The sequence below is a fragment of the Cetorhinus maximus genome, chromosome 8 (genome assembly GCF_964194155.1).
Source record: "Cetorhinus maximus chromosome 8, sCetMax3.hap1.1, whole genome shotgun sequence".
Taxonomy (NCBI): Eukaryota; Metazoa; Chordata; class Chondrichthyes; order Lamniformes; family Cetorhinidae; genus Cetorhinus; species Cetorhinus maximus.
This window is the reverse complement of record NC_135886.1, coordinates 109,510,529-109,522,897: the sequence shown is the minus strand read 5'-3', so window position 1 is coordinate 109,522,897 and position 12,369 is coordinate 109,510,529. Positions and strand designations below refer to the sequence as shown.

The 12,369-nt window shown below is 47.9% G+C and overlaps 1 protein-coding gene across 2 annotated transcripts in view; it reads left to right on the top strand.

The window, feature by feature from the left end:
• Positions 1-2,004: 2,004 nt before the first annotated feature.
• The window catches only part of fdx1b (ferredoxin 1b), a 39,025-nt gene continuing 28,660 nt past the window's right edge, over positions 2,005-12,369 (top strand). The window contains exon 1 of one of the 2 annotated variants that reach the window (XM_078547412.1): positions 2,005-2,266. In XM_078547412.1, the coding sequence (XP_078403538.1) occupies positions 2,100-2,266 (167 nt within the window). In that variant the 5' untranslated portion in view covers positions 2,005-2,099. The remainder of the gene's footprint in view (positions 2,267-12,369) is intronic. The other variant, XM_078547411.1, reaches the window with a different exon arrangement.

The window sequence follows — 12,369 nt, the reverse complement described above, 5'->3', positions numbered from 1 at the left end:
CTGCTGTGTCATATTATCACCCGGGTAGTGAAGATGAGAATGATGTCCGTAAAGTTTACCTTACATGCACGCTTTTATTTGTGTTTATATTTGCCCATAATTATGTTCAAGCATGACAGGGGTTGGGCACTTCTAAACTGCTGTATGTTTGGATAAAATGAGTACAATCATACACTAAACCTTTTTTCAAGAACTGCACCCAGCCAAAAAAAAAAGGCAGACTTTTTCTGTACAATTTTCATTCTTTATAAATACTGGGCAACCAGACTCAAAATTAGAACGTCCGGTTTAAATAGAAAAAACAAGATTTTAAAATGCCCAAAAAGTCCATTGAAAAGCCTTGAATTCTAATGCCAACTCAATCATTTAAACAATCTTTATTGATTTTCCCCCGTTCCAAAAGCAAGATACAATAGATACCCTTTAAAACAAACACACACGAAAACCCCTGGCATCAGAGTCCAAATTTCACATCTATTCAATGCTTTTGACTTCACAGAACACTTAAGAATTCCTGTTTTTATCATCAGCTAACTTAATACAGGTCGATGGCCAACCTCTTCTGTGCAGCATTGGCACTGATCACCACTGCCATCGCCTACCAAACTGGACTGGTAATGTTGCTGGTCCTCTTGCAGCCAGAGCGGGGGGTAGAGGACTTCACGGTGGGCCTCCACGGCATCCAGAAGGCGCTCGAGGGACGTGTCACTAAAACCGGGGCCTGCAGTCTTCTTTCCTTTTAGAGCCATTTCTTCTGTGCAGCAGTTATGGGCTGGAAGCACTGAGGGCTGTGTGCATGGCTGCACTTTAAATGTGGCGCCCAGCATGATGAAGCAGCGAGGTGATGGCGTGGTGGGCGAATTGGAGCCTGCCCGCCATCGAAATGGAATGCATGATTAATGAGGCACGAGGTGATGATACAGCGTGAAAAGCCGCCATTGTGGCTGGCAGGTAAAACGTCATTTTTCCCACCCGCTACTGCACTTAGTGCAAATCTAAGCCGATTCTGCCCTCTGTTTTAAGTGAAGAAAACTGGGAAATAAATAAAATCAGGTTTTTATGACTGTGATGTCCTTTGTTTTAGTCAGTCTGTATCGGACATGAATCACCCAACTTAATGGTCTCCAAACCAAGTCAATAAAAAAACCCACACAGATATAGTTTCTAATCATGCAATAGAGAACGGGACATTATTTCAATGTAGGAACACACTCCACTTATTCAAGTCCAGCTAGCTTAGATGCAAGTTGTTAACTGCCAAGACGGAAGATTCCCAATTATATGCAGGAGCACTACACTATGCAACTAATTGTGAATTTCCTCTTTTTAAACTGAAGTAAAACTGTCCTATTTCTAAACAAACTTTCATATTTTGTCAGGCTTTCAGTTTTCTTCACAGCCACTTGACAGGAGCAGTTGGTGTTGGCCTGATGCCTTGTGTTGTCTGGAAACTTGACCACGAACATTACTTTTGGAAGATTTTGACTCTGATATGAATGCTGAGCACTTGTTTCATTATTACTTAAACTGAGACTTTCTTTTACCTCTGGAGTCAACGACGGTGAAAAAGTCCATGTAATTATTTAACTTTTGTAGAATAACACAAACCTAAATTGGGACCTTTATGGCTTCCACACCTCGCTCTTATTTAGTTCAACTCAAAATCGATAATGTTGGAATACAAACCTGTCAAAATCTGAAAGAACAGAGTTCTTTGGATGCAGACCCTTAATCAGAACTAAGACATTTTCAGATAAAGGTTCTCTATTTGAAGTATTAACCTGTCTTTTACCTTTTCAAATGCTGATGGATTTAGTGCGTGTCCAACATTTTCCATTTCTGTTTCAGATTTACAGCATTCAGTATATTCTTCTTTTTACTTATCTGACTTTGGCAGCAGCATAGAATGACAGCATGATAAGAGCAAAACTATTTAGATTTCAACACTTTCTAACCTTGGGGCAAATCCAAGTGTTCCAGCCCCCCCGCCCTTTTTCAACGTTATTATGTAAGCCTGTCTGCAACCATAACAAGTCACAAGTGAAAGGATCCAGACTGAGGCAACTACAGCAGCAGCAAACTCTCCAACACTCGTCAGCATGATGACAGTTCGTGGCGTTTTCAAGTTACAATCCCTTTGTGGTTTGCTTCGTGGGAGAGCGTGGTGCTTCAGAGCTTCGGCAGTTAAAAGAGTTGAAGCTTGTCAGCCTGCTGTGAACCAACAGAAAAGATTCTTCAGCTTGTCAACTGTATCTGAGGGCAACAGGTGAGGCAAAGTTCCAGTTGCTTTTCCAGCAGACTCTGCTGTTGAGAAGCCACCTTCAGGCAGATGCTGTGCTTTCGTGCTGCAGCCGGCCTGCAGGCTGACTGGAATTTTCCAGTTAGCCTCTGATCGTGGGCCTTTATTGGCCACTTAATTATATTAACAAGCTTGCAGGAAGGCAGGTGTTCTGTCCCCAGGGATATGACTTGGGCTCAGGATGGTGCCAGTGAATCGGCACACCGGCCAGCAGTGTGAAATGATGTGCCTATGCGCCTTCATTCCCATTCCCACATCGGGGTGAAAGTTCTGCCCCAGGACAGGCTGTGTGACGGAAGATCTGGTATTAAGCGCTGGCGTGGAGATTGGGGGGTCATGTTGCAGGGTTGAAGGGTCTGCTTATCAGCTGTTCACTTTGGACTGGACAGTCCTCTCTTTTTTGTGATGTACTGTAATGAAGGAGTGCTGAATTTTCAGAAGTATTATTTTTCAGACCCATGTCACATACAGGTGAATGTAAAGGATTCCTGAGCACTATTTGAATGGGAGAAACTTATCCAGGTGCTCCTGTTAATACCCAGCCCTCAACCAATATCATCAAAAAGCAGATTCTCTGATCATTTATTTTCTTTGCTGTGGGCAAATTGTCAACAGCCCCACACAACAGTGACAATGGGTGAAATTTCCTGAACCCACTGGCAGCAGGCGTGATAGGTGGCATGCGCAGAACAGCGTGAAGGCAGGTCGCAATCGCCCGCTCAGCCCGCCAATGGTGGGCCGCTTTTCCCGCCATCGGTCAGCAGGGAGCTAATTGTAATACATCAGCATATAATTAAAAGGCTATCCCGCCAGGGTCTTTGAACCCCGCCATATTGTCCATCCACGTTGGTGGGAAAGCACGCCGATGTGTTTCACAATGTTGGAGCAGGCGACATGCACTTGGTGGCCTTCACTTTGGGGAACTGAGATGAGTGAACAGCAGCGTTCTCCACAGCTCGCCTGGTGTTTACAGGCCTCAGGGGCACCGGGGGGCAGGGGCAACTGATGCCTGGCCCTGGAGGTGACTGGTGAGGAGGGGGGGCAAGTGCTGTCCAGCCTAGGAGGAGACAGCTGAGGGGTGGGGGGGGTGTCCTGGGGGGGCAAGTGCAGGTCAGCCTTGGAGGCGACCGTTGTTGGGGTGGGGTGAAGTGCTGAATCCCGCGCACAGGCAATCGAGGTGGGGGGCAGGGTAAACGAGGGAAGTGGCCACGCATTAGGGACGCCTGTATAAACTGACCAAGCCTCTGCAATTGAGACAGATCAGGTTCAGCCACAGTGATATGACTGGGGTTGGGCTCCTAGCCTGCCCACCCATGCAAGCAACGCGGAGGCACCAAAGGGCCACCAAGCGCTCCATACCTTACCCGCCTGCCCCCCACCCCACCTCCGGCACAGACTTCGAGTCTGCCACCACTTTACTGGACCGCGGACCAGTTGGACTGCACACGCTGTACAATCTCCTCGCCAATGCTGGTCGTGTAGCAGTCACTGCTGGAGGCGCTCACAGCCCCTTCCAATCTCAGCATCCTGGTTTGGACCAGTTGCAGGTTGACAGGGCAGCCATGCAGTGCACTCATCTCCGGACTTACGAGGGGTGACCAACACTCTCCAGGAAGTGTAAAGGGGCAGTCACACAGGGCCAGGAAAGGTGCTAAATACCTAAGCCATGAAAATCACCTCTCTCTCTTTCATGCTGCAGGAGGACCACGTCAAGATCATGAATCCTGGTGACCTAGCTGTATGCCTGATGGCCAACAGAGACCAGGGAAGACAGAGGAGAGAGCGACTGAGGCTCCTGGCTGCGCAAAGGCAGGAGCAGCAACCTCATGAAGAAGGGGCAGCAGGGGCTCCCACACACGCTGCCCAGGAGCGACAGTGAGCTGTGGCTGGTCAGCGCCTAGCGACCCAGTGTCTATAGACGCTGCCTGCCGTTCCTGCAGGTGACTGAGAACCAGTGTCACCGACGACTGCGCTGGCTCTGGACCTGGTGTCTCACATCTACCACTTACTGCAGGAATTCGCTCCAATAGGATATGGAGGGCATCCACTGCCAGTGGCTGTGAAAGTGACTGCGGCGCTCAATTTCTACACCAGTGGCTCCTTTCAGAGCTCCACAGGTGACCTCGATGGGATTCCACAATCCCCCACCCACAAATGCATCCATGAGGTCATGGATGCCACCTTCTCCATGACACACAACTTTGTGCATTTCGCCTGGGACTGGGACAGCCAGGATGCAAGGGTCATTGGATTCACCCTGATTTTGGGATTCCCACAGGTGTAGAGTGCAATTGACTGCACTCATGTGGCGGTCAGGTCTCCATCGCTACACTCAGTGGACTTCATCAACCACAAGGGCTGAACGTGCAGCTGGTGTGCGACCACCAGAAACGCATCCTGCAGGTGTGCGCACGGTTTCCAGGGGGTGTGCACGATGCCTACATCCTGAGTCGCTCGCAGATCCCTGCAGTCTTTCAGGTCCACAGAGGCTGCAGGGCTGGCTCCTCGGGGACAAGGGCTACCTGCAGAGGCTGTGACTAATGACACTCGTGCGGCGGCCTCAGACTGCAGCAGAGTGACGGTATAATGCGGCTCATGCAGCAGCTCGCAACTTGGTGGAGCAGAACATCGGGATGCTGAAGATGCAGTTTCGGTGCCTGGACCAGCCTCTGTAAGAATACCCTCTGTAAGAATGCTCCTGTCATGGAGATGCAGTAGAGGCCCGATCGCAAGAGGATGATGGCAACGTGCAGTGAGGACACTCCATAGATCTTCACATAGTCTCTGAGAATGTCTGACTCCTGTCTGGCCAAGGGCAGCTCGCTTGCACTCCATGATCAGAGCCATCTCAGAGACACAGCCATGAAACTTTATACGCATCTGATGCTGTGTCTGTCTTCAGCACCTCAGCCCTTCAGGAGCTGGTGCACAGCATCACTGGTCGCAAATGCTGGTGTGAAGCGGGCCAGCCCCACCTAAAAGGTGCTGAGAGCACACAGGGAGAATGAGGGAACTCTGTGGCACCTGCCCACTACATTCTGGCAGCAATGACCAGCACTGCCGAGGTGCAGGCATCAGTAATGTTTCCAGGGACTGAGGCTGGACCATCACTGTGGTCTGAAAGCTGTACAGAGCACAGGGAAGAGGCCCTGGACTGAAACACCTGCCCTTTATCCTGTGCAGAAAGGTTTCACATCTGAGTGACAAGAACACTGCTCATCAGAACAAGAAGCCACAGGCAGGGAGACATTCTTACGAGTTTATTGACAATAGTGAACAGAACCCATGACCAGACTGTGCAACTACTTTTACCTATCTTTCCTAACCCTGCTGCTACATCTTGGTGCTCCCTGGGCATCCACAGCAGAGGTGGAGGCAGCCTGCTGACTGTGACACCCTGTCTGTGATGACTTTGGCAGGCGTTCTCTGGAGGGCCGAGACTTGGATGGCCCCGGCCTGCTTTCGGGGTCCTGCTGTGTGGCAGTGGCACCCTCCTCGGCCTGTGGAGCTGGAGCTGCAGAGGTCACAGGGAGACGGGATTTTCAGAGGGGCTGGTCACTCCTGGAGTCAACTGTGTGGATGGTCTCGGAATGTGCACCTGCTGTTCCTCCTCCCTATGGGTGCACGATGGCCCCTGGCTGACTCTGTGAGCGGAAGGGGTGACTGGAGCGAGATCGAGCTGCCCAACACCCCTCTCACTTACACACTGTTGGAGGCCAACAATGGCATCAGCGATGGACTTAAGCCCGCGCAGCAGTGCAGGAGTGACATCCTGGACCAAGGTCTCCATGGCAGCTGCCAACCTGCCAGTGTTGACCTCGTTGCGTTGCAATGCCGGCGCTATCACCTCAGCCTGAAGACAACGGACTCCTCCATCGTGCCTTGCAATCTAAGGAGTGCAGTGAACATCCCTCCCTGATGTTCCCAAGCTTTCCTTTGCAGCTCCAGCAACTGTGACATGACTGAGTCCAGAGGCTCGTCATCTGACTCAGACTCAGCAATGTTCTGGCCTCCAGCAATCCTTCAAGTGCTGGGGACCTTGTAAGTCCCTGCCTCCGCCTGCTGTGGATCAGAATGTGCGATGTGCTCACCAGGCTGTGATCCCAAGGTTACTCTAAAGCTAGGTCCCACTGAGGTGTGTCTTTGCGCTGGTGGAGGGTGTGGGTGAGCGCTGTGACGGGTCTTCAGGGATGCGCCTCCAGATTCCTCTTCAGAGGTTTCTTCAGGGCTTGATTGGAGGCCCTGGGTCATGGACTCTGTCGGCTGTTTGGCAAATGTGCCTGCGAAAGCAAAGGGAGATAATTAGTGCATGGCAGTGGCCTGTGAAAGAGGACACATCACTCACAGCATGGTTGTCTGATGGATGTTGCACTGCTGGATCCTCACTTGGTAGAGCAGCGCCGACCTCACCGCCAGCGCAGGAAAGATCCCAATCATCGCTGGCCAGCTGGATGGCTCTGTTTTCGAATTCTGTCAGAACTTTGATCTCCGGTATCCCTCCACCTGTCTGCACCCTTTCCCTCCTGTTGTGTGCCAGTTTGTCCTGCATGGATAGAGATGGGGAGAGTGTATCAGGACACCTGCCGAGCCAGATGGATAAGTATACATGGCCTGTGTGGGTGGTGAGTGGTCCTACACAGGCTGAGAGCAATGCAGGTGTGTGTGAGTGAATGGTGATTTCCATTGCACTGGCAGTGAGTGAGGGCTCTGTGGATGTGTGATGGGTTTGTGAGTGTGTGAATTGGGAGTGTTGAAAAAGAGTGACTTACCCTGATGGAACGGAAGAGATTATTCAGCCTTTTGCAGCACTCATTGGCTGTCCTCCTCTGTACGGCATTCGCGCTGACCACCGCTGCCACCGCCTCCCAAGTCAGGTTGGTGACTTTGCTGCCCACCCTGCAGCCGGAGCGGGGGTAGAGCACATCCTGGCGGGCCTCCACGGCATCCAGCAGTCACTCAAGGGGCCTGTTGTTGAAGTGGGGGGGCTGCAGTCTTTTTTTCCTTTGCTGGCCATGTCACCTGGGCAGCAGTGGTGAGCTGGTGGCGATGAGCACTTTGCTGGCGGCTGCCTTTTAAAGATGGCAGGCGACGTGGTGCAAAAGTGGGGCGATGGCGAATGGGCGAATGAAAGCCCGCTCGCCATGGAAACAGCCTGTTTTGCGGGAGTGAATAAATAATGAGGTGGGTCGGGGACGATACGGCGTGAAAACCCGCCATTTTCATCGGCGGGTAGGACTCCATTTTACCCGCCCACTACCACACTTAGCGCAATTCTGGGAAAATTCCACCCGACACCTCAAAAGTAATTCATAGACTGTGTAGCGCATCCAGATATTTTGAGGATGTGATAGAAGCAAAGAAAATGCAGCTTCTTTCTGTCTCACTTACTTTTGTACCCCATGAGGTGGGGCCATTAATTAATCAGGTTACTTAGGCTTTTAATAAATTATCATCAGCAGCAAAGTAAACATCAGACCCAAACCATGTCCCATGTTTGGATTTCGGCCTAATAATCAGGTTGTATAGCTAAGTTCCCAATATGGAGGCAGGAGAAGCAGTGCCTGCCGTAAAGGAGATAGCAGCTATGGCAGGAGTGCACACCGGCACCCTTCTAAATAGAAATTAATAAATGAAGGTTTGGGGCTTACACTTCTTGTAGAATCCGATTTCCATATTGGACCGCCCTAGCACTTCATTGACTGCATACTAAGTATTCAGCACAACTTGATGCTAACCAGCATGAAAGGGCCCCTTGACAGCACCATTTAATGAGATGTTGCAGTACTTGCGGACTAGATGCTGGTTTAGGATTTCTGCCTCTGGTTTGATTCATAGGCATTTTCAACTATGCTCCATCATTCTTGAAAGTTCACTTTTTTGCACTCGTCTTTCATCTTGCTTCACAAATAGTCTAGCTATAGGCATGGATGATCTGGAAAGATTGCTTTTGGGAATAGAGGAAAAGGGGGAAATGCAAGGTATACATCACAGAGCTGGAGAAGCTACCCAAAGAGATAGGAGCAGGGCTTGGAACAGGAGGCCACATGGGTCTTCAGAGGTCACTTTTCCTACTTCAGCTTAACTATGGAGCAATGTCTGTGGCCTTGTCACTTTACCAAGGGGACTGTGACCTAGTAATGTCACCTGCTACAGCTACAGCTTTAGCCTCAAACCAAGGCATGGGCAGCACTGCCTGTGGCTGTCAAGGTCGTGGTTGCCCATAATCTTATGTTTTGACCTCATTTTTGGCTGTAACAGGCGATGTTAGCAACATATCCCAGTTTGCAGTGCACCGATATATCAGGGAGGACACTGAGCCTCTCCACACCAGGAGAAACACTTACACCAGCATTCTTATTGGTAGAATGAGAAAGGATGAAAGAGCACAAGGTTTAGTCGGCATGGCAGACTTCATCATCGTGCAAAGTGCCATTGACCACACATTCCCAGTAATCAGCCTAACATCTTTATCAATCAATAGGGGTTCCACTCCTGCAATGTACAATTGGTTAGGCTCCTGCCCTAGCTTTTGCAGTGAATCAGCATGTGCAAATCCTTCCTCTAATCTAGCCTCTAAAGCCTGCTTGCTGACAGTATGTGAACCGCTGCTGGCGAGAGTTAGATCAAGTAATGAAGCATTTTCTACTACATTGCTTCCTGATGAGTAGCATTGACATTCTCAGCAGCTGAAATGAAGGAGAGGGACAAGGGTTAGCATGTTGTGTGTGAGAGAGGAGAGAGAAAAAAAGTGAATATTGAAAGCATCTATGCCCTGTCATGCAGAGTGTGAGGGGTGATGGAGAATTCAGAAGAGACAAAGAGGATTAAAGAAACTGTGCATGGAATCTCCTCCAGCATCGCCAGTGGCCACTTGGCACCTTCTCATGACTGCATGAGCCTCTCTTCAAGAGTGGGGGGAAAAGGGTGTGCAGACTGATGCTTCTACTTTGGTGGCAATCTGTTGACTGCTGCTGTGTGTCTTAGTGAGCGTTCTGTGATGTGTTTGAGAAGGTGGCTGTCAAAGTAGAATAACTAACAGTGTGCATGTAAGTTGTGAGTTGTGAGTAAGTGTAATTTGTATCAAAGCCAGATCATACTGTATACACTGAAATAGCAATATAGTTGTATAGTAATAGAGATTGCAGCCGGATTTTTGCTCCTGAGCCAGGTAGTTTGATATCTCCTGGCTCACTGTGCCCGCCTCAGGAGAGACTCTCCCATGAATGGGAGAATCTTCACTCCGGGTAGGGGTATGAGTGCAGGATGGAGTGTGCCTGCCAACCCCAGATGCATATTGCAGGCATCATTACGGGCTGCTGAATGCCAAAATGGGCTGTTTAAAAGGCCTGCTTCAGTTTTCTGTGACCCTACCCCAGTTGTTTTATTAAATATTAAGCCTACTAGCCCTCGCTCCTCTCACCCCCTCACATGCCCTCAGCCCCCACCCAATCCCAAGGCTCCATATATGCCTCCCCCACCCAATCCCCAATGCCCCTCATACTCCCCACTCCAACTCATGCCAACCTATCAACTTTTGCCCTTACACCCTCCATGCCAACTCATCCAGTATCTACCATAGGAAGACCTCAGAAGCCATGATGAGATAAAATAAAATAAAGTTCTAAATATCTAGTACAGCCTTTACTATAGTAAAAAAAAACTCCCATTCGTAAAAACCCATTGAAAACATTGGAATCTCCTCATCTACGCAATCCCTTATAAAAATAAATATTTGTATTCATAACCCCACATCAGAGGCAGCTAATCCATTGATATCTCTTTTGATCTGTCAATTAAACTGTGAACTTACAATTTTCTACTGAGAGAATAATAGCTTGTGGAAAGCAGCCAAGCATTAATAATGATAAAATGATAGTCCTTGGGGTAATGTCATCAATCAGCTATTATAGCTGCTAGACCAGATTTTTTCAACCCTCACTGACACAGGCAGCATATTTTTAATAAGTTAAAGGGCTGGGGATTTAGATAACTTGACAGCTTGACAGTGGTACAGACTTTATCCACTTTTGTAACTACTCAAAAAGTTCACAATTCCTACACTGCAGGCTAAGGACTTTGCTACAGTGAAAATGGGGTCTGTTTGAACTCAGCATTGAGTTCAAATAGCCCTGCTGAGTTTGGGTTTCCCGCGTGTATGAGTCACACCCCACCCCCCCTTTCTCCTACCAGTGAAAATGGGATCTGTCAGAAATGAGGGCAGGACCTCCGGCTCCTGTCAGCCATTTTTAAAAGTCTTTGGAGTCTCTACAACTCCACGAAAATCTAGGCCTTTGAGTTTAAATTGAATTATATTACAACACTTCAAAAGTATGTCATTCGCTATAAAGCGTTTTGTGATTTTCTGAGGGCATGAAAGGTGTACCTAAATGCATGTCTTTCTTTTTATAATAACACCTGATCATTTTGTCATCTAGTTCCACAATGTGATTGCCTCTTATCACCCTCTGAAGTATCTGAGCCAGCCACTCAGTTGTTAGTAATGGGAAATAAATCTGGGTTTACCTGGGTTGCATACATCCTGAGAACAAATTTTAAAATTCTTTGGTACAAGGTACTGAGCCAAATCAACAACTCATTGAAAATGAAACTAATCGAAACTACAAAAACATTAAGCAACTTGAACTTCCAGTCGCAGATGTAGAAATGGGTTCTATGGTCCCCTACCTATACGTAAGTAAAACGTAATTAGAAGGAACAGTAGACTAATGCACCTTATGTTTTATTGGAGTAATGACATAATACCGTACATCCTCACCTCAGTTGTCTATTGTACAAAGCCTCTTCATTAGGTTATGCTGCAGTCTGCTTGTCCAATACCCAGTCTTAGATGAGTTACAATTTCCTCCAGCTAAATATTGAGAAAACTGAAGCCATTGTCTTTTTCCCCTACAACAACCTCTAAACCCTTGCCACTGATTCCATCCATCTCCATGGCCATAGTCTTATACCATTTGTGATTTCAGTCTCCTATTCGATCATGAGCTAACCTTCTGATCCCATATATACTCCATTACAAAGGCCACTTAATTCCATGACTATAACATCACCCACTTCCACTCTGCCTGAGCCCATCTGCCGCTGAAACTCTGAACCATGACCCTGTTGCATTCAGCTTGACTTTTCCAATACTCACCTGGAGAGCCTTCCATTCTCCGAGCCCATTTTCTTCATGGTCTATAAACTTTAGCTCATACTATAATCTGTCCAGATTTTTGCCATGTCAAAGAGGCTCTCTGTTGTGATGCAAATAGCAGAAAGACCAAAAATTCTAAGATCCTGTTTCTATGTTTCTAACTTTCAAAGCTGTCAAGGGATTTAGTTCTGCTGGGCTTTAAATTTTTTTTAAAAGTGTGGGGCTTAAAAAAATCTAATCTAATTCTGTCTGTTGACATAAGCCTGAGGATCATCATTATAGGGTTTGTGCTGTAATGATTAAGTTTACAAACTAATGTTATCACAATGAGGCACCTGTTAAGTGAGTGGCTTGATTGAATGGTTATAGAACAGAAATATTTGTTTTCATAAGAGATTAGTTGAAAGAATTTCAATGTATTGAATGATTTTGTATTGAATTTTTTTAAATAGTGTTTCTTTAAATAGTGATGTTATCAATCGACACATAGCTTTATTTTATGTCAGCCTGGCTCCTGAGGTTTGGCCACGGTGGATACTAGGTGAGTTGGCATGGAGGGGGTAAGGGCAAGGGTGGTGGATGGGGGCATGAGTTGGCTTGGCATGAATTAGCACCAAGTTGGCATAGGGTCTAGTAAGCACGATGCGGATGAGTGGGGGGCATGAGTTGGTAGAGGGGCATAGGGTGGCATGGGTAAAAGGGACCATGGGGGGAGGTAAAGGGGCATGGGGGTATAGGGTCTATGAGGGGCCATAGGAGTGGGTAAAGGGCAGCATAGGTGCTTGAGGGGCCATGAAGTGGCATGGATAGGGCATGGGGAGTGTGAGGGGTGTGAGGATGAGGATTGGAAGGATGTTTTCATCTTTTTTTATTTTAAACACAGTGCAGGAATCCCAAGGCAGGACTTCTGCCTCTA